This window comes from Eretmochelys imbricata, chromosome 6, assembly GCF_965152235.1.
Source record: "Eretmochelys imbricata isolate rEreImb1 chromosome 6, rEreImb1.hap1, whole genome shotgun sequence".
NCBI classification, from domain to species: Eukaryota; Metazoa; Chordata; order Testudines; family Cheloniidae; genus Eretmochelys; species Eretmochelys imbricata.
In genome coordinates, this window is record NC_135577.1 from 8,425,704 (window position 1) to 8,444,179 (window position 18,476).

The window sequence follows — 18,476 nt, forward strand, 5'->3', positions numbered from 1 at the left end:
AGCTTTTCTAAATAGTCCCTTACCACCTCTTTCTCCACAGAGGGCTGGCCATCTACTCCCCATGTTGTGATGCCCAGCGCAGCAGTCTGGGAGCTGTCCTTGTTAGTGAAGACAGAGGCAAAAAAAGCATTGAGCACATTAGCTTTTTCCACATCCTCTGTCACTAGGATGCCTCCCTCATTCAGTGAGGGGCCCACACTTTCCTTGGCTTTCTTCTTGTTGCCAACATACCTGAAGAAACCCTTCTTGTTACTCTTGACATCTCTTGCTAGCTGCAGCTCCAGGAGCGATTTGGCCCTCCTGATTTCATTCCTACATGCCCGAGCAATATTTTTATACTCTTCCCTGGTCATATGTCCAACCTTCCACTTATGAGAAGGAGTAAATAACACTTCCTTATTTACTTTCTCCACACCAGTCATGATTTTAAGGACCTGTATGATATCCCCCTAGATGTAGCTTTTGCAAGCTGAAAAGTTCCAATCTTACTAATCTCTCCTCATACGGAAGCTGTTCCATACCCCTAATCATTTTGGTTGCCTTTTTCTGAACCTTTTCCAGTTCCAATATATATTTTTTGAGATGGGGCAGCCACATCTGCACACAGTATTCAAAATGTGGGCATACTATAGATTTTTATAGAGGCAATATGATATTTTCAATCTCATGGGATGAATGAAATAGATTGAGCTTCTGAGTCTCTCACTACGAGGTTTTTTCCAGACCTCTAATAATCCTTGCAGCTTTTTTCTGAACCATTAACAGTTGGTCACCATTCGTGCGGACACCAGAACTGAACACAGCCCTAGTCTACACTGCAAAATTACTTCAGTATAACCAGGTCACTTCGGGGTATGTATAATCCACACCCCGGAGTGATGTAGTTATACTGAGCTAAGCACCGGTGTGGACAGCGAGCGCTATGTCAGCAGGAGAGCTGCCACCAGCGTAGCCATCGCCTCTCGCGGAGGTGGAGCTATGAAGCGGATGGGAGGGCTCTCTCCCGCCACTTAGTGTGTCTTCACCAGAAGCACTACAGCAGCCCAGCTGTATCAGTGCTGTACGTTTGTAGTGTAGACCTGCCACAGTCTCCAGGAACAATCTCTTTAATGCCATGTACAGAAGTAACCCGGCCCCTCTGCCCCTGCTCGATATCCCACTGCTTCTCTCTCCAGGGATCGCCTTGCCACCTTAAGCACAGCATCGCACAGGGAGCTCCTGTTCGGCAGGTTTCCACAGGACCCCCTTCTGCCCTTCCCAGGCAGAGCCCCTGCTTTCAAGGATACAGCCCCCATTTGGCAAGTGCGGCCTATGTTCTTGCTTCCTGAACCTTGCCCCTGGGCTGTATTAAAATGCATGTTCCCATGGGCCCAGCCAGGGCCGGCCCACAACTTTTTGGCACCTGAGGCTGGGAGCTCAAATGACGCCCCCATGCCCCCTCACTTGGGCCAAAACTTTGAAAGGTCTCAATTCTGCCTTCTTCCTGTTCTTCTCCTTTCATGGTACTGCTCTGCTACCTACCCCAATAAGGGAGAACTAACAACTTAAAATGCCTTGTTCACAAATTTTAAGTAACACTTAACTTTCAAACCTCTGAACAGCAAATGTAGTTTTTCTTGTCTGCATAGTAAACATTGGCATTTTTATCTGTTTGAATAATCAAAGTGGTGCTTTCCGTGCCTTCTTGGTTGCAAAGATTTGAACTGCTTCCCGAAGGTCCACAGTCTGGGCCAGCTCATGCTCTATCAAGATGGTTGCAAGGCCAACCAGCCTCTCCTGTGTCATTGTGGAGAGCAGATGTGTTTTTATTAACTTCAGCTTGGAGAAGCTGCATTCTCCACTGGCAACTGTTACAGGAAGTTTAGAAGTATGCGCAGAGCAACAAAAGCATTTCGAAAGAGGGTGGTCATCTTATTTGTGCACATATATTCCAGAACAGCCTTTGGAGTTGATCCTGCTGAAATGTATCTTGAAAGGGCTTTCAGTTCATCACCTAAATCGCTCGCATCAATATCGCACATGTCATCATGTGTCAATACTGTCTCTAGTGCCCTGCATTGCTGGTGTAGGTCTTCTTCAGGTATAGTGAGGAGTTTGGGAATATCATACAACATCCCAAATATACTGCTGTGTTCCTTGAGCTGCATGAAACGTTCTTCAACAGACTGTATTGCACAATCTAGCACCTGATTAAAGAATTCAACTTTGAATTGTTGTTTGGGGTCTCTTATGGGATTATCCCATGCCTCATAATCAAAATGTCTTCTTCTTCGGTGACTCTTGTATTCTTGAATGGGTGGGAAAATAGCTTCAGTGTGAAGGTCCTCTGCCAACTTCTGTGCACTCTTCAGAATGTTTTGAAATCCCTCATGTGACCAGTAAGACTCCAGATATGACTTTGCTTTGTCCAGTTGTTCCATTGCTCCAGATATATCAAGGTCAACACCTTGGAGTCTCTTGCTTACAACATTTATTTCAAACACTATGTCACACCACAAAACTAAGCCACACAGAAATTTGAAGTCATGTATGTTTCTGGTGATTCCATTTCCCTCTAAGAAGAAAAGGAGTACTTGTGGCACCTTAGAGACTAACCAATTTATTTGAGCATAAGCTTTCGTGAGCTACAGCTCACTTCATCGGATGCATACTGTGGAAAATACAGAAGATCTTTTTATACACACAAACCATGAAAAAATGGGTGTTTACCACTACAAAAGGTTTTCTCTCCCCCGACCCCACTCTCCTGCTGGTAATAGCTTATCTAAAGTGATCACCCTCCTTACAATGTGTATGATAATCAAGGTGGGCCATTTCCAGCACAAATCCAGGGTTTAACAAGAATGTCGGGGGGGGGAGCTAGGAAAAAACAAGGGGAAATAGGTTACCTTGCATAACGACTTAGCCACTCCCAGTCTCTATTCAAGCCTAAGTTAATTGTATCCAATTTGCAAATGAATTCCAATTCAACAGTCTCTCACTGGAGTCTGGTTTTGAAGTTTTTCTGTTGTAATATCTCAACTTTCATGTCTGTAATAGCGTGACCAGAGAGATTGAAGTGTTCTCCGACTGGTTTATGAATGTTATAATTCTTGACATCTGATTTGTCATCCCTCTGCCACTGTTCTCCCACGAACAGCTCCTGTCATAGCATTATCCTCCATAAGGGCAACTATGGCATCATCTATCTTCCCAATTTGGTGTTTGATAGGCTTTATCGCCTCCACTCGACTGTCCCAGCGTGTGGCACTCAGTGATTTCAGTGTCAGAGATGATGTTCCCAGATGTTGCTTCAAAATTTGCCATCGATGAGTTGATGCAGAGAAAAATACACAGATGCTTTGAATTACATTTGAAAATTCAGCAGCCTCACTAGAAGTTGATGCTGCACCACTGACCACCAAGTTCAATGAATGAGAACTGCATGGGACAAAAAAAGCTCGAGGGTTTAACTCTTGGATCTGTGTCTGCACTCCTCTGTTCTTTCCTCTCATGTTGGCACCATATCATAGCCCTGACCGCTCATGTCAGCTATCGCAATTCCCGTATCTTCCAGCTCTTAAGAAGCACATTTGTCATACCAGCTCCTGTACTATCATCAATGTCAATAAATTCTAGAAAATGCTCTCTGACAGTCACCATTGCAGGGATGTTTTCACTAGGTTCTGTTGTTGTTACAAAATGCACCATTAAAGTCATTTATTCCGTATGGCTGATGTCAGGTGTGCAGTCCAGAATAACAGAGTAATATCTTGCTGACTTCAGATCTGCCACAATCTTCTGTTTGACTTTTGTTCCCGGTAACTGTATGATCTCATTTTGAATGGTTTTTCCAAGGTAGTGGTGTGTGTACATTTCTTGGGTGGTGACTCTTCTTAGATGCTCCTGGAGTACAGCATCAAACTCAGCAAGCATTCTCACAATGGCAATGAGCCTTTTCAGAACATTTTGTCAGTAAAGAGACTCTGATGCAATCTTCTCTTCAGGCTGATCATCTATGGTGGCTTTTAACCTTAGTCTCATCTCAACCTCTTTCCACCAATGGAATGCTCTCTGATGATTTGTTGCCTTCTCATGCCATGCCAGATTTTTAGCCAGATTTTTCCAGTCCTTTGTTCCTGTAGAACCCAATATGGCTGGAACATTAGACTGCAAGAGTTTGCAACAAAAACAGTATGCAACATTCTGGGTTTCTGAGTACATAAGTCATGGCCTCTCCACTTTGTCACCATTGGGGATTTCATGCCAGGAATGTGTTGGATGAAAAATTCTATTTTCATTGTCTTTGGGGAACAGAAAGTTTTTCACTTGCTGTGGCCCATGCAGTACAAGGAAGTCCCTCAGGCTACTCCTCAGGTGGGTCCACAGTCCTGGATCATCGAGACTTAAGGAACTAAACTCAGCAGCAGCTGTTTCTTGCACCTCCTCCACACCCTTCTCTGATCTTCACTTTTCTTCAGGAATGTGCATGATTACATCCATTTGAGATGCAGATATGGATGCTGCAGTAGTTGCCAGGTCACCTGCACTCTGACTAACTGGAAGATCAGGCATCTCCTCACCACTCACACCCTCACTGGGGCCAGGAGGCTCACCGTGAACGTTTGTGTCTCTGTATCTCAGGAGAGCTCCTTCCTGCTTAGATAGAAAAGCTTCCTTTGCTTTCTTTCTTTTTCTGAATGCTGCCCCAGAGGGGAGTTTTCTTCTTTCACTCATGACTGCTGTTCTGTGCCAGCTATAGTGGCTCTCAACACTCAATTGAAGGGGACAAATAAGCAGGCTGGTAGCAGGGCCTGAGTGAGGGAAGATATCAGCGTCTTAAGGGCCTAACTGGCTCCTACCACTTCAGTTTACTGCCTGTTCTCCTCAAGTGGGTTCAGGGAAGCAGCAGGAAACAGGAAGCCCCCTGAGAAGCTGGTGTTAATCAGTCCAGGCTCCTGGCGGTGCTGGAGAGGTGCACAAGAGGCTCCTCCTCCTCTCTCTCCCTGCAGCTCCTGCTGCTTTCTGTTATTCCCTCTCACCTTTTCTCCTGCCTGCCTGTTCTGTCTCTAGTGCCCTCCTTCCTCCAACACAGCACTCCACCATCTCTGTGCATCTAGAGCAGAGAATACATATGCACCAGCAGCAGACACAATTTTCTACACTCTGGGTCCTAGTGGCCCCCCTCCCCGCCCCCAGTCTGGCACCTGAGGTGGCCGCCTCAGTTCGCCTCATGGTAAGGCCAGCCCTGGGCCCAGCTGATCCCGAATGCTCTGTGGAATTGCTCTGATTCCAACACTCACTGCCCACTGATTGTTGTGTCATCTGGGAACCACATCAGCAGTGATTTTGTATTTCCTTCTGGATCATTGAGAATGATATCGAATAGCATTGGGCCAAGGACAGATGAACAAGATCATACTGAAATAATGGAATGGTTACCTGCTCTGTGGGGTTTCACCTCCAGCTCCACAGACTCTTCTCTCACTGCACTGCCAGGGACCTGCTTCTTTGAAAAGAAAGTTTTAAAACATTCCAGTTAAAGTACCAAAGCGGTGACCTTTTAACAGCAGTGTGGCCCTACGATGTAACCGAGATGGAAGGAGTGCATTGGCCTGTTCTGTGCCTTCCTGCAGCAGGGAATCTACTCCTGCATGAGAGTCATCTTTATGTTAATTGAAAAAGGGAGATGTAAGCAGCCCTGTAAAATGGGTATCTTGAGGATCTGATTTTCACTTTGGTGCCAGAAGGCTGGGCTTGAGTCCTGGGGAAGCCCTGATGGTAAAAGTTATGGGACTCTTGATTTGTAAAATTCTGACTGGATTAGGGAAGGGAGATTGATCACATCTGTTCTCCCCATCCCGGAACACAAAGGAACACACAATGAAACTGCAAGGTGGAAAATGTAAAACTGATTTAAAAAATACTTTTTAACACGAGTGATTAGTCTGTGGAACTCACTGCCACAAGAATTAAGCCAATATCCTGTTATCAGAGACAACGATGAACTCTAGCATAGGAGGAAGATTATCCCACATATCCCATGGGATACTGTGGTGGTTTTTATCCCTTTCCCTGAAGTACCTGGTGCTGGGAACTGTCGGAGACAGGAGATGGGGCTAGATGGACCTTGGGTCTGATTCTGTCTGGCAATTTGTATGCTACTAAACTGTAGGTTAGTTCCTAGGGTTTGGTGTGGACAAAACACAGAGGAAATGTCTTCCTTACCAAAGGCACTTAGAGAATGGCTCGTGCAGATTTAATTCTATTATGTATTGTACTCCCATCTGAAGTAACAGCTGATGTTTTCATTATCTTTATAAAAATCCAGTTCTTCTTTGAATCTTGCTAAGCTTTTGGCTATGGTGATAGATTGTGGCAGAGAGTTCCACCAGCTAATTACACATTGTGTGAATAAGTATTTCCTTTGTTCAGTTTTGAATTTCTCACTTTCAATTTCATTGAATGTTGTCTTGTTTCTTTGTTATGAGGCAGGGAGAACAGAAGTGACCAATCTCCCTTCTCTAGATCACTCAGAGCAGGCTTTTATCATGTGTCCTCTTACCCATCTCCTCGCTAAAGGCACCACCCTCCCAGTCTTTTCAAACTCTCTTCATCGAAGAATATTTCCAGGCTCTTGAGCATTCTCATCACCCTTCTGTGAACCTCTCTAAGGTCAGGTCTACACTATAAACTTACATCAGTATAACTAAGCCCTTCAGGGATGAGAAAATCCACACCCTAACCCCTGGTGTAGACAGTGCTATGTTCTCCCATCGACACAACTATGGTGCATCTCGCAGAGGTGGATTAACTAAGCCAGGGGTTGGCAACCTTTGGCTCGCGGCCCATCAGGCTAAGCCACTGGCAGGCCGCGAGACAGTTTGTTTGCCTTGAGTGTCCACAGGCAGGGAGCCCCACAGCTCCCAGTGGCTGCGGTTCACCATTCCCGGCCAATGGGAGCTGCGGGAAGTGGCTCTCCTGTTGGCATAGTAGCATCTTCACTGAAGTGCTACAGCAGCTCAGCTGCCATGTTTTATGTGTAGACCTGCCCAAATTCTGCAATATCCCACATGAGATGGGTTGACCCAGCACTGCTCCCAGTATCCAGATGGGGCAGCTCCACCGATTTATACAAAGGCATCAGAACCTCTCGTAAAATTCTCCATCCTGTCCTTCTGCATCTGAACCTCTCGTTTGCTTTTTTTTACACACAGCTGCACTTTGAGCAGAGGTATTCACTAAGCTACAATGGACCCACTTTTTCTGAGCTGGCACAGTTACAATATAGCCCTGTAAGGTGTATCAGTATTTGAAATTGCTCCTTCTCATGTGTATTAGTTTGGGTTTATCATCGCTGAATTCCCCTGCCAGGGTGTTTCCCATTCACTTTGCTTGGTTAGGTCTCACCCATTTTCTTCACAGACTTCTGCAAAATTTTCCTCCCTTCCTCCTTAGCCCCCTTGCCAGATATTTACTAAATATTTTAAACCACAGTTTCCTCCCACAAACCCTTCTGACATCTCCATAGTTAAGCTATAGCCGCATTGGGAATTGTGTCTTTTGTGCTTTACACAACACCAACAATATGGAGAACCTTCCCCCAGACACAGCTGATCTTAAATAGAGCTGGGCAAATTTTTTCTACTTAAACATTTTTTCAGTTAAAATATTCAGATTCAGTGACACCAAAATATTTAGCAAATTCACATAGATTTTACCAAACTGTTTCAGTTGAAAAAAACCTTTGGAATATATAATAAAAATGAAACACTTAATTTTTTAAACAATATGTTTCAATTTTTCAGACTGAAACAAACTTTACTTCTGAAATGGCCTTGATTTTATTTTTTAACAATTAAAATACATTTAAAAATGCTCAAAATTGAAATGAAACCAAATGTTTAGTTCAATCTACAATGGAAATGTTTTCAACTTTTTGATTCACCAAAATACTTGGAAATGTTGTTTTGGGTTTGACACAAAACAATTGTTTTCCAATTTTTCAGCATTTCCAGTGAACCAGAAAAAACTTTATTCGCCCACTCCTCATCCCAATTAACTGTGTTCACTGAACATGCAAAGACAAGGCCCAGCTACATACACATGGCTGCTCCTGCTGGTCCCTGGCACAGAAAACAGTGAGCACCACTAGAGGGCTCCCATACTAGTTAAAGGGATGCTCCCTTATGTACTACAGGAATGGTCTGTTTTTTCCTTCTCTTTGTTTTCTTTCTTTTAGACAACATCTGATCCATGATAGAACTTTGCTTCTTTATCAACCAGGTTATTGAAAGTTTAAATGCATTTCCCATTTACCTGGGATTTAGAGGCTACATGTGGCTGATCCAAACGTTTTCGACCCAACTTTTTTTTCTGCTCCTTTGGCTGGGAAGCGGAGCCTGTGAGGTTGTCTCTCTCCATCTTCTTTGGTGACTCCGGCTGGTGCCCAGAGAACTGTTGAATTCTGGTCTCTTGTCCAGGCGACAGCACAAGCTGGGGGATATATGATTTTATTGAAGGAACCAGCCTTTCCTCTGGGATGTGGTGCTTGCTACAGTCACCCTGGCCTTTGTCACAACTAGATGACCCCAATCCAAGGTGCTTTTCATGGAGTTACAACTTAAGAACCCTCATAAATAAAGCTGGGCACATTTTTTTAGGTGGATAATATATTTGCCAAAAAATGCATTTTTGAGGCAACAAAACTATTTAAAAAAGTGGATCTAATCCAGCAAATTGTTTTGGCAGAAAAAAAACGGGGAAAGAATTTGAAGACCTTGAAATAGTTCATTTTTGGCAACTTCAAAACAAAACATTTCAACTTTTCACCCTGAACTATTTCATTCTGACCACTTTGAAATGAACCGTTCTGAGTTTTCATTTCAAAATGGCCATTTGTTTTTTAATTTAAAAAGTGAAAAACACCTAAAACCAACCCAAAATTAAATAAAAAATCCTTCAACTCAAAATGAATTTTTTCTTCACATTTTTTGGTTCAACCTCTGAATTGAAAAATCAGATTTTTGCTCAGCTCTGCTCATGAAGTCAAGTCGATGCACGCTGTGACTGCGCTCTTGGTACGCCGTGCACCACAGTTAGGCCCATTTGCCAGGGCTCCAAGGTCAGCACTGGCTGCTGATTGGCAGTGCAGTTTAGGATGTTGGTTGTGACCCAGAAAGCCCAAAATGGCTTGGGACCTTCCCATTGAAAATTCCGTTCTCTCCCCATGGGATACCTCTACAACTACGACCAGCAAAGGCAACCGAGCTAGTAGGTCCCTGGTTTAACAAACAGGGATATTTTCTGCAAGGAATTCACAATCTTGCCACTCACTTCATGCCTCCAGATCTGTTGACCTTCAGGGATTACAAAACTCATCTGTTTTCTTGGCTTGCAGGATTGAGTTAATCTGCTCTAACTCAGCCAGGCGTTATAGGGCTGGATGCAGAAATGGCTGGGAGAGATTCTTTGGCCTGGGTTATGCCAGAGGCCAGACTGGTCAGACATTGCGCGCTGCTGGCCTTGGAACTGATGAGCATGTGAATTGTGGGTTATCGGTTTTTCAATTATGTGAAGGCTTCAGGTATCAAAGGGGCTTTTATTATGTTGTACAGTGTCTTTGGGCAGTAGAACTTAGTGCTTCTACAACTATTAAAACCTACAGGCAGTGATAAATACGTTTTGTACAAATCGGCCTAAATTTTCAGAAATGGCCACTAATATTTGGGCACCACGTTTGACTGGCCAGCTAGGGTACATCTACACTAAGACCAGGCTTTCACTCAGGTTTAAGCCTAAGCCCCCTTCCGTTCACACAAAATCAGTCTGACTCAGGTCAGCCAGCACTCCAGACCCTGCTAGGGGATGGGTCAGAGCCCGAATCCCACCTTGACTCAGATCCAAGCCCTGTCATTTTACAGTGTGGACACAGACCCAAGTCAGAAGGTCTGTGTAGTGCAGCATGGAAGTGTTAGCATGGCTGTGAGACCCAGGCCCAGCAATTGTAAACGCAGCTTTACAATGCAGTGTGGACGCTCAACTTCACTTAGTTGAAAATCCAATTTTCCATTAAAAACCAGTTTGGATGGAAATATTTTGACCCGCCCTAGCTGAAAGAAATAATCATAAATAGTAATAAATCTCAAGGCAGATTAACAGTAATAAATCTAGATCCATTTGCCATTAAAAAACAAAATTAAAAGACTCAGTTCTAGGGTCTGCTCTGGATTCTCTGTGTAGGAGCAATCTTGGGTATTTTAAGAGCTGCTGGAGCAACTTTACAGCCCTCACCTCCCAGCCCGCTGGCCCGCAGGGTGCTCCCAGGGTAAGGGGATGCCAGTGCAGCATCCCTATGAGAGACTCTGGGCCAGTGTTTGAAAATAAGCCATCCATTTAGCAGTCACTTGAGGGTAACAGAGAGTGGTGCCATATTCATCCCTGGCGTGAGGTTGGGTGAGGTTCTCTGGCCTGGGTTATGTAGGAGACCAAATTTAGATGATCATAACAGTCTCTGTGAATTTAGACCCTCTTGGACCAAACTGAAATATTTCACTGGCCAGATGTGAATTGGGATCTTGCCCTGGGGCACCACCCTGTGCCACCAGCCAAGCCGGGTTGCCTGCTAATTGTTGGAATAACTATGCTCAACTGATGTTGATCAGGTTAAATAAAACTCCCACCTCATCTGTTACCATAGCAGCACGGCACTGCAGCTGGGATCCAGGTCCCAATTCCCGTCCTGAACCCAGCAGACGTGCTTCGTCTTGGTTCGGTTTTGAAGTTCTCCATTCTGGGTGCAAAACAAACAACAAGTGAAGATCACCAGTTTTTACCCATCCCAGCATCCTTCACACATGCCTCATGCCCCTCCTTTCCGGAGCTGTCCTGCAGGACACAGGAAATGAGGAAACCGTTTGGTTCTCTATAGTTTGGACAGGACTTTCTCCAATTGGCTGCTTGTTCCAACCCTCCACCTCCCCAAAGTCTCTTCACCTCCGTTTCAATCCACACCTGCCCCTTTTATCCTCTTCTCTCCTGCCCTGTCCCCCTCAGCCTCTCTTCTGGGTCCCCTCTCACTTCTCTTTTCTGTCCATGTAGCTGGTCCCCACCTAACTAAACCCTCTGGAAAATAGAAAATTGTTTTGCCACCATCCCATTGGTCACTCTGCTGGTGTGTCCTACCCCTTCCCTCACCCTGGGTCTGTCTGGTTTGTTGAGATCGTCAACTCTTCGGGACAAGGACATCTACCACTCTGTGTCTGTGCAGCGCCTAGCACAATGAGGCCACATTTTTGGTTGACCCGAGACACTGTCCTAACAAACATGATTCCTAATGACAATAAGGAAACAGGCTCTCAACTTCCTTTGAAGCTGAAGACAAAGCCATTGTGGAGAAGCTAAAAGAATTCTTTGCATTGGTTTTCACTGCGGAAGAGCTGAGGGAGATTCCCACACCTGAGCCATTCCTTTTAGCTGACAAATCTGAGGAACTGTCCCACGTTGAGGTGTCAGTAGAGGAGGTTTTGGAACGAATTGAGAAGTTACATAGCAATTAGTCACCAGGACCAGATGGTATTCACCCAAGAGTTCTGAAGGAACGCAGATAAGAAGTCACAGAACTACTAACTGTGATTTGTAACCTATCACCTAAATCAGCTTCTGTACCAGATGACTGGAGGTTAGCCAATGGGCCGCCAATTTTTTTAAAAGACTCCACAGGTGATCCAGGCAAGTACAGACCAGTAAGCCTGACTTCAGTACCAGGCAAACTGGTTGAAACTATAGTAAAGAACAGAATAATCAGACACAGAGATGAACACGATTTGCTGGGGACAAGTCAACATGGCTTTTGTAAAGGGAAATCATGCCTCACCACTCTACTAGAATTCTTTGAGCAGGGTCAACAAACAGGTGGACAAGGGTGATCCAGTGCATACAGTGCACTTGGACTTTCAGAAAGCCTTTGACAAGGTTCCTCACCACAGGTTTTTAAGCAAAGTAACCAGCCATGGGATAAGAGGGAAGGTCCACTCATAGATCAGTAACTGGTTAAAAGATGGGAAAGAAACAGTAAGAATAAATGGTAATTTTTTCAGAAGGGAGAGAGGTAAATAGTGGTGTCCCCTAGCAGTCGGTACTTAGACATATTCATAAATGATCTGGAAAAAGGGGTAAGTAGTAAGGTGGAAAAATTTACAGAAGATACAAAGCTACTCAAGACAGTTAAGTCCAAAGCAGACTGTGAAGAATTACAAAGGGATCTCACAAAACTGGTTGACTGGACAACAAAATGGCAGATGAAATTCAGTGTTGACAAATGCAAAGTAACACACATTGGAAAATATAATCCCGACTGTACATGCAAAATAATGTACAGTTATTTTACAAGGGACTTGGGGGAAGGGTTGGAATGGGGAAGCACGGGGGTGGAGCAGGGGTGGAAATAGGTGGGGTGAGGGCTGGGGGGAAGGGGTGGAGGGGCGGGGCTTGGGGCACAGTGGGGATCGAGCACCCCCTGGCTAGAGGGGAAGTCAGCACCTATGCATGCCAGGGTTTGTAGTGCTTGTGTGAGCTCCACCTTTCTAGAATGGCTTTCACAGTGTACAGTGGGAAAATTTGCCTGTCCCTCCTGGGGATGGTGGGGGGCAATGGCATGAGCTCTTCAAATGGAGTGGTGAGAGGTGCAGCCCCAAAGACTCAGCGTGTAATTTGATGATACTCACAGCATCAGCTGTACATCTCAGACACTAGACACCAGTGCAAGGACAGAGTCTGCCTGAGCTATGCTCATTCTCCACTTCCTGTGCCAGGGTGCAGGCAGGGTCCAACTGGCAGCTCTGCGACCTTACACCAGCTGAGAACTTCCCCAGAGAGGGGAACTCTCAGCTGGCCAGCATGGGCAAGACTCCACCACTGGGCCCCACTTGAATGGCACAAAGTGTCCAGAACAAAAGAGTAGAATCTGGGCCATTATTTGGGGTTTTACCTTGGCATGAGAATGCTGCTGTTTGCTCTGCTCTCTGTATATTAATTTCTGCTACAGGAGCCTCTCCATCTTCACCATCTGAAAGTTAGAGGAGGGCGGCATTACCGAACTGATCACAGGAGGAGCTTAAGCAGGAAATGAAAGGGGCTAGGAGAGTATTTTCCCCAAGTGAGTCATTTTCAACCCAATATATTTATTTCCTGGGTCAGAGCAGCTTAGATGGTAAGAGGCAGCAGTGAATTCTACACCTGGTTCAGCTACTGAATGATCTTGGGCATGTCACATCACTTCCCTGTGCCTCAGTTTCCCCATCTGTAGAATGGGGATGATGGTACTGACCTCTGTGGAGCTGGCATGATGGCTCCTTCCCCTTGCCCCCCCCTGCCACTGTGCACAAACCTGACTGGCTGCGGGGAGTGCCAGCCAAAGGCATAGCATTAACTCTGACCCTTGCAAGGTTTTGAGTGAATGAGCAGGCAGGAATCAGGATGAGAGACAAGCCTGGAAACTGGAAAAGAAAACAAAGAAGAAAGAGGAGCCTGAAGCTAGGGCAGAGAGGAAGCTGCTTGGAGGAGAACCCGCTGCTTGCAAAAGGGATTCTCGTAAACTCTCAGCCAGGAGCTGAGTCCACGTTACCCTGCTAGCCAGCACCAGACTGCAGGGAGAGGTTGGATTGACCCAAGGTAGGGAGGGGGTCGCATGGTGTGGGGTCAAAAGTCTGTGTGTGTCTAGCCGGGCAAGGAAGAGCTGTTTTGTTGTGTGCTGTGCCTGGGGGAGGCAGTCTGAAATCCCTGCTAGAGATCCTGGCCTGGGTCTGTTCCTGGCTTTGCCTGGGTTATATAAAAGTGTTGTTCTATCATTAAGTGTGGTACTTGTTCCAGGGGTTCACTCTGACCCCTCTGGGAGGGAGGCACGGGTGTCATTTCAGATTTGGGGGGCAACTTTAACCGTGATTCCAGGGGCTACTTAGGCACCTGAAAACTCTAGGTTTTTTGCGGATAATAACTTAGAAATTAGCTGACAGGAACACTGTACCTAATTCCTATATGAAGAAAGAAAAAAATATATACAAACACCTATTAAAGCCGTATTTTAAGTTTATATGCAAGTTTAGGGTGTGGGGCTCAGCAATTTGGGAGAGCCCCCGAGAACAGCCACTACTCCAGTTCGAGAGGAGTCAGCTGAGGTGGTTCGGGTACTTGATAAGGATGCCTCTTAGGAGGCTTCCTTTGGAATTCTACCAGGCACATCCTACTGGGAGGAGGCCCCGAGGCCAACCCAGGACACACTGGCGGGATTATATCTCCCAGCTGGCCTGGGCACGCTTGGGAATCCCCCAGGAGGAGCTGGAACCTGTTGCGGAGGATGGAGGTCTGGTCCTCCCTTCTCTCCATGCTGCTGCCGTGACCCTCACCAGGTAAAGCAGCATAAAGGAAAAAGAAGAAGAAAAAAAAAAGATGTAAGTTTAGAACCATCAGGAGATAATACAGCAAAATAGTCCCCATCCGAAACCGGGACGTCTCAATTCTGGAACCTTAACACAGATAACAGAAACCCAAGTTTGATACTTTGCACACTATCTTTAGTAGAGATAACTCAAAATAAATAAAATTTGCTTAAAATCTGCTTAACAGACACACTCACTCACTCTATTTTAATCAATTGCTTTTCACTCCCCTAAAAATGTATTTATTTAACTTTAACATCTGTGTTTTTTAATCTTTTATTAAGAACAGGGATTTGTTTTTCTAATTATTTTGTTGTTTATGCTCCCTGATCACAATCGTGTGCGTGAGTCACTAACATCTGACTCCATCGCTGCTTTTAGTATCAGACTGGGAACCACATTTAGTTTTGTACGGATTTTAAGTTATTTTACAGCTATAACTAAAAATACAATTTGAAAATAAGTGACCTTCATCTGCACTGTGTCTAAAGTCATGTGTTTAGCTAAGTTTTTTGGTGTCTGGTTTTTTTTTAAACTGGTGAGTTTACAAGCTAAATTTGAGTACAAGCTACAAAAGTTTGAGTACAAAAGGTGAGTACAAGCTAAATTTACATTCTAGAAGGATTCTATTATTTGATTGTACCACTTTAAATAATGAATGACAAAGCACAATATGGTAATAAAAGTAATAATGATAAATTAATCCAGCTGGGACAGGTTCGGCATTTTAGAACTCACTACTCAAAGAATTACATTTAAGCATAAGAGAGAAATAAAATGATGAAATACACAGACCAGTCAAAAAACTAATATAACAGCACTGTAATCCTTGACGAACTTTGAAAGAATAAAATTACAGAGACTATATGTGCATTGCACATTTCAACAGGAAGTACCAAGAAGTAACAACAACAATAACAACATAAGTGTGTGTGTCTGTGTGCAAGAGAGTGTGTGGTGGGGAGTGTGTGTATGTGAAAGAGTTTGCATGTTGGGGGGAAGTGTGTGTGTGTGTGTACCTGAGTGTGTCAGCTCGCTGTCTCTGTAAGATGAGCACTTAGAAGCCTGAACACTTGTTCAATACAGCAGTCATGGGCGGCACATGACTGGCATTTGGGGAGGCTGGTGCAAACCCCGGAAGCTCCCCCAGTGCCCAGACCGGGGCCTCGCCCCCTGCTCTCCCCAGAGACCTGTCTCCACTCAGCCTCCTCCCCCCGAGGCCCTGCCGCTCGCCTTCACCACTCGCTCCTCTCCTCTGCAGCAGAGGAGAGGAGCAAGCGGCAACAAGGGGTCGGAGAGGGGGCCTAGAGGGAGGGAACCGAGTGGCTCCACCCTTTTCCCCAAGGCCTCCCCACCTGCTGCTTGCTCCTCTCCTTCACCCCCTCCCACTCCTGAGTTCGAGGCACAGACAGGCTCCCTGTGTGCCAGCCGCAGCTCAGCGGAGACTGGGTACATGGACGGGGGAAGGGAACGCTCCAACATCAGCCCCCGCTCCCAGCTCTGCGCAGCAGACCAGGAGCCTCTGCCCGGTGTACTCTACGGCCTGGCCAGTTTGTGTGGCCTCACAGTCACAAACACACACCGGATTGTTACCCTTCCACCGAAGTGCATATTTATTCTTTCCTTGCCAAGTAGAACGGTGTACTGGGGGCTTATGGCAAGAGGAGACTTCCACAAAGCCTTCTTTCCTCAGCCCAGGCTCACCCTCCGAGCTTTTCTTCTGAGCTTCTCCTTTGCCTCCTGTTCCTTCCACTTGTATCCTCCCAATTACGTCGTTACCTCTCTCCATTCTGAAAACCGACCATTAATTCCTACCCTTTGTTTCCCATCTTTTAACCAATTAGTGATCGATGAGAGAACCTTCCCTCTTATCCCATGACAGGTTATTTTGCTTAAGAGTCTTTGGTGAGGAACCTCATCAAAGGCCTTCCAAATATCTAAGTACACTATGTACACTGGATCCCCCTTGTCCACATGCTTGTTGACCCCCTCAAAGAATTCTAATAGATTAGTGAGGCATGATTTACCTTTACAAAAATCATGTTGACTCTTCCCCAACAAATTATGTTCATCTATGTGTCTGACAATTCTGTTCTTTACTATAGTTTCAACCAGTTTGCCAGGTACCGCAGTCAGGCTTCCCAGCCTGTACTTGCCTAGATCACAAGTGGAGTCTTTAAAGACAATTGGCATCACATTAGCTATCCTCCAGTCATCTGATACAGAGGCTGATTGAAAGGACAGGTTACAAACCAAAGTTAGTAGTTCTGCAATATCACATTTGAGTTATTTCAGAACTCTTGGGTGAATAGCATCTGGTCCTTGTGACTGTTTAATTTATCAATTTGTTCTAAAACCTCCTCTAATGACACCTCAATCTGGGACAGTTGCTCAGATTTGTCAAAAAAGAATGGCTCAGGTTTGGGAATCTCCCTCATATCCTCAGCCGTGCAGACTGATGCAAAGAAATGCATTTAGTTTCTTCGCAGTGGCCTTATTTTCCTTGAGTGCTCCTTTACCACCTCGATCGTCCAGTGGCCGCACTGGTTATTTAGCAGGCTTTCTGCTTTTGATGTACTTAAAAAGAAAATTGTTGTTACTTTCTGAGTCTTTGGCTAGCTGTTGCTCAAATGCTTTTTTGGCCTTTCTAACTATATTTTTACATTTCACCTGCCAGAATTTATGCTCCTTTCCATCTTCCTCACTAGGATTTAACTTCCACTTTTTAAAGGATGCCTTTTTGCCTCTCACTGCTTCTTTTACTTTGTTGTTTAGCCACGGTGGCATTTTTTGATTCTCTTACTATGGTTTTTAATTTGGGGCACACATTTAAGTTGAGCCTCTATTATAGTGTCTTTACAAATGTTCCATGCAGTTTGCAGGGATTTCACTTTTGGTGCTGTACCTTTTCATTTCTGTTTAACTAACCTCCTCATTTTTCTGTAGTTCCCCTTTCCGAAATTAAGGGCTACCTTGGTGGGTTCCTGTGGTGTTTTTCCTGCCACAGGGATGTTAAATTTAATTATATTATAGGCACTATTACCAAGTGGACTAGCTATATTCACTTCCTGTGCTCCACTTAGGACTAAATCAAGAATTGCCTCTTCCCTTGTGGGCTCCAGGACCAGCTGCTCCAAGAAGCCGTAATTTCAGGTGCCAAGAAACTTTATCTCTGCATCCTCACCAACAGTGTTTAATTGATCATAGCAGAGCTTGCAGTCTTCTTCAGGATGCAGTGACATCAGTGACCAGGGTGCTGCTAATAGTACCCTGTCGCACCCCTTTAGTCAAGCACTTTGAGATAGATGATAAGAGTCAGATGTTTTAATTTTGCTCCCAATTTGGACATAAAAGGCTAGAAGACATGCCCCTCTGGTCTGCAGAATGAATTGGTTTGCGTCAAGAAAGACATTACAGGAGAGCAGGACTGGTGGGAAAGGATCAGTTGTTCTTTTCTGGAAAAAGAAATTCTAAATAAAGATTTTTCCTAAGCAAATTGTTTGAAGCTGGTTACCTGCGCTGTCGGGTACCAGCACCCAGAGGTCATCTTCCTGCTGCAGCAGGTCATCACCTCTCCCTGCCTCAGCGAGGTTGCTGTCTGAGCTGGTGTCCTTGTGTTCCTTTGAAAAGGAAAGTTAAAGGCTAGGAAATAAAGGCCATACAGCCCTGAGAAAGGCCAAATGTGTCCTGCCTCAGATCACATGTTCCGACTAGATAATACCTCGAGGTCCCTTCCAGCCCTAAGTTTCTGTGATTCTATGTCCTGTAACAGGCATTCAGATGGGGTGAAATTTAGGCCTAGACAGAAATCCAAAGGCAAAATAGCTGCCTGGGCCCCCAGGGAGCTCTCTGAGATCTTGAGCTTGAAGAAAACTTGAGGAAACTTTACCATCAGCCCCAAATAAGGGGCAATGCATCACTGTGTCAGGCCAGGAGCAGCCCAGGGAGTGCACTGTCTCTCGCACACAAGGACAGTACGCTGCTAACTCCTTTCAGGATTGAGGCGGTACCTAGAATTTGTGCTGGGGCAAATTTCATCCATAAAAACTTTTTCCCTCTCAT

The 18,476-nt window shown here is 45.1% G+C and overlaps 1 protein-coding gene across 1 annotated transcript in view; it reads right to left on the reverse strand.

Moving 5' to 3' along the window:
• The window catches only part of LOC144267066 (E3 ubiquitin-protein ligase rnf213-alpha-like), a 174,163-nt gene that overhangs the window by 144,898 nt on the left and 10,789 nt on the right, over window positions 1–18,476 (reverse strand). The window contains exons 6-10 of the mRNA XM_077820731.1: window positions 17,929–18,034; window positions 12,968–13,045; window positions 10,662–10,771; window positions 8,299–8,475; window positions 5,422–5,488 (exon numbers count right to left, since the gene is read on the reverse strand). Of these exons, the coding sequence (XP_077676857.1) occupies window positions 5,422–5,488; window positions 8,299–8,475; window positions 10,662–10,771; window positions 12,968–13,045; window positions 17,929–18,034 (538 nt within the window). The remainder of the gene's footprint in view (window positions 1–5,421; window positions 5,489–8,298; window positions 8,476–10,661; window positions 10,772–12,967; window positions 13,046–17,928; window positions 18,035–18,476) is intronic.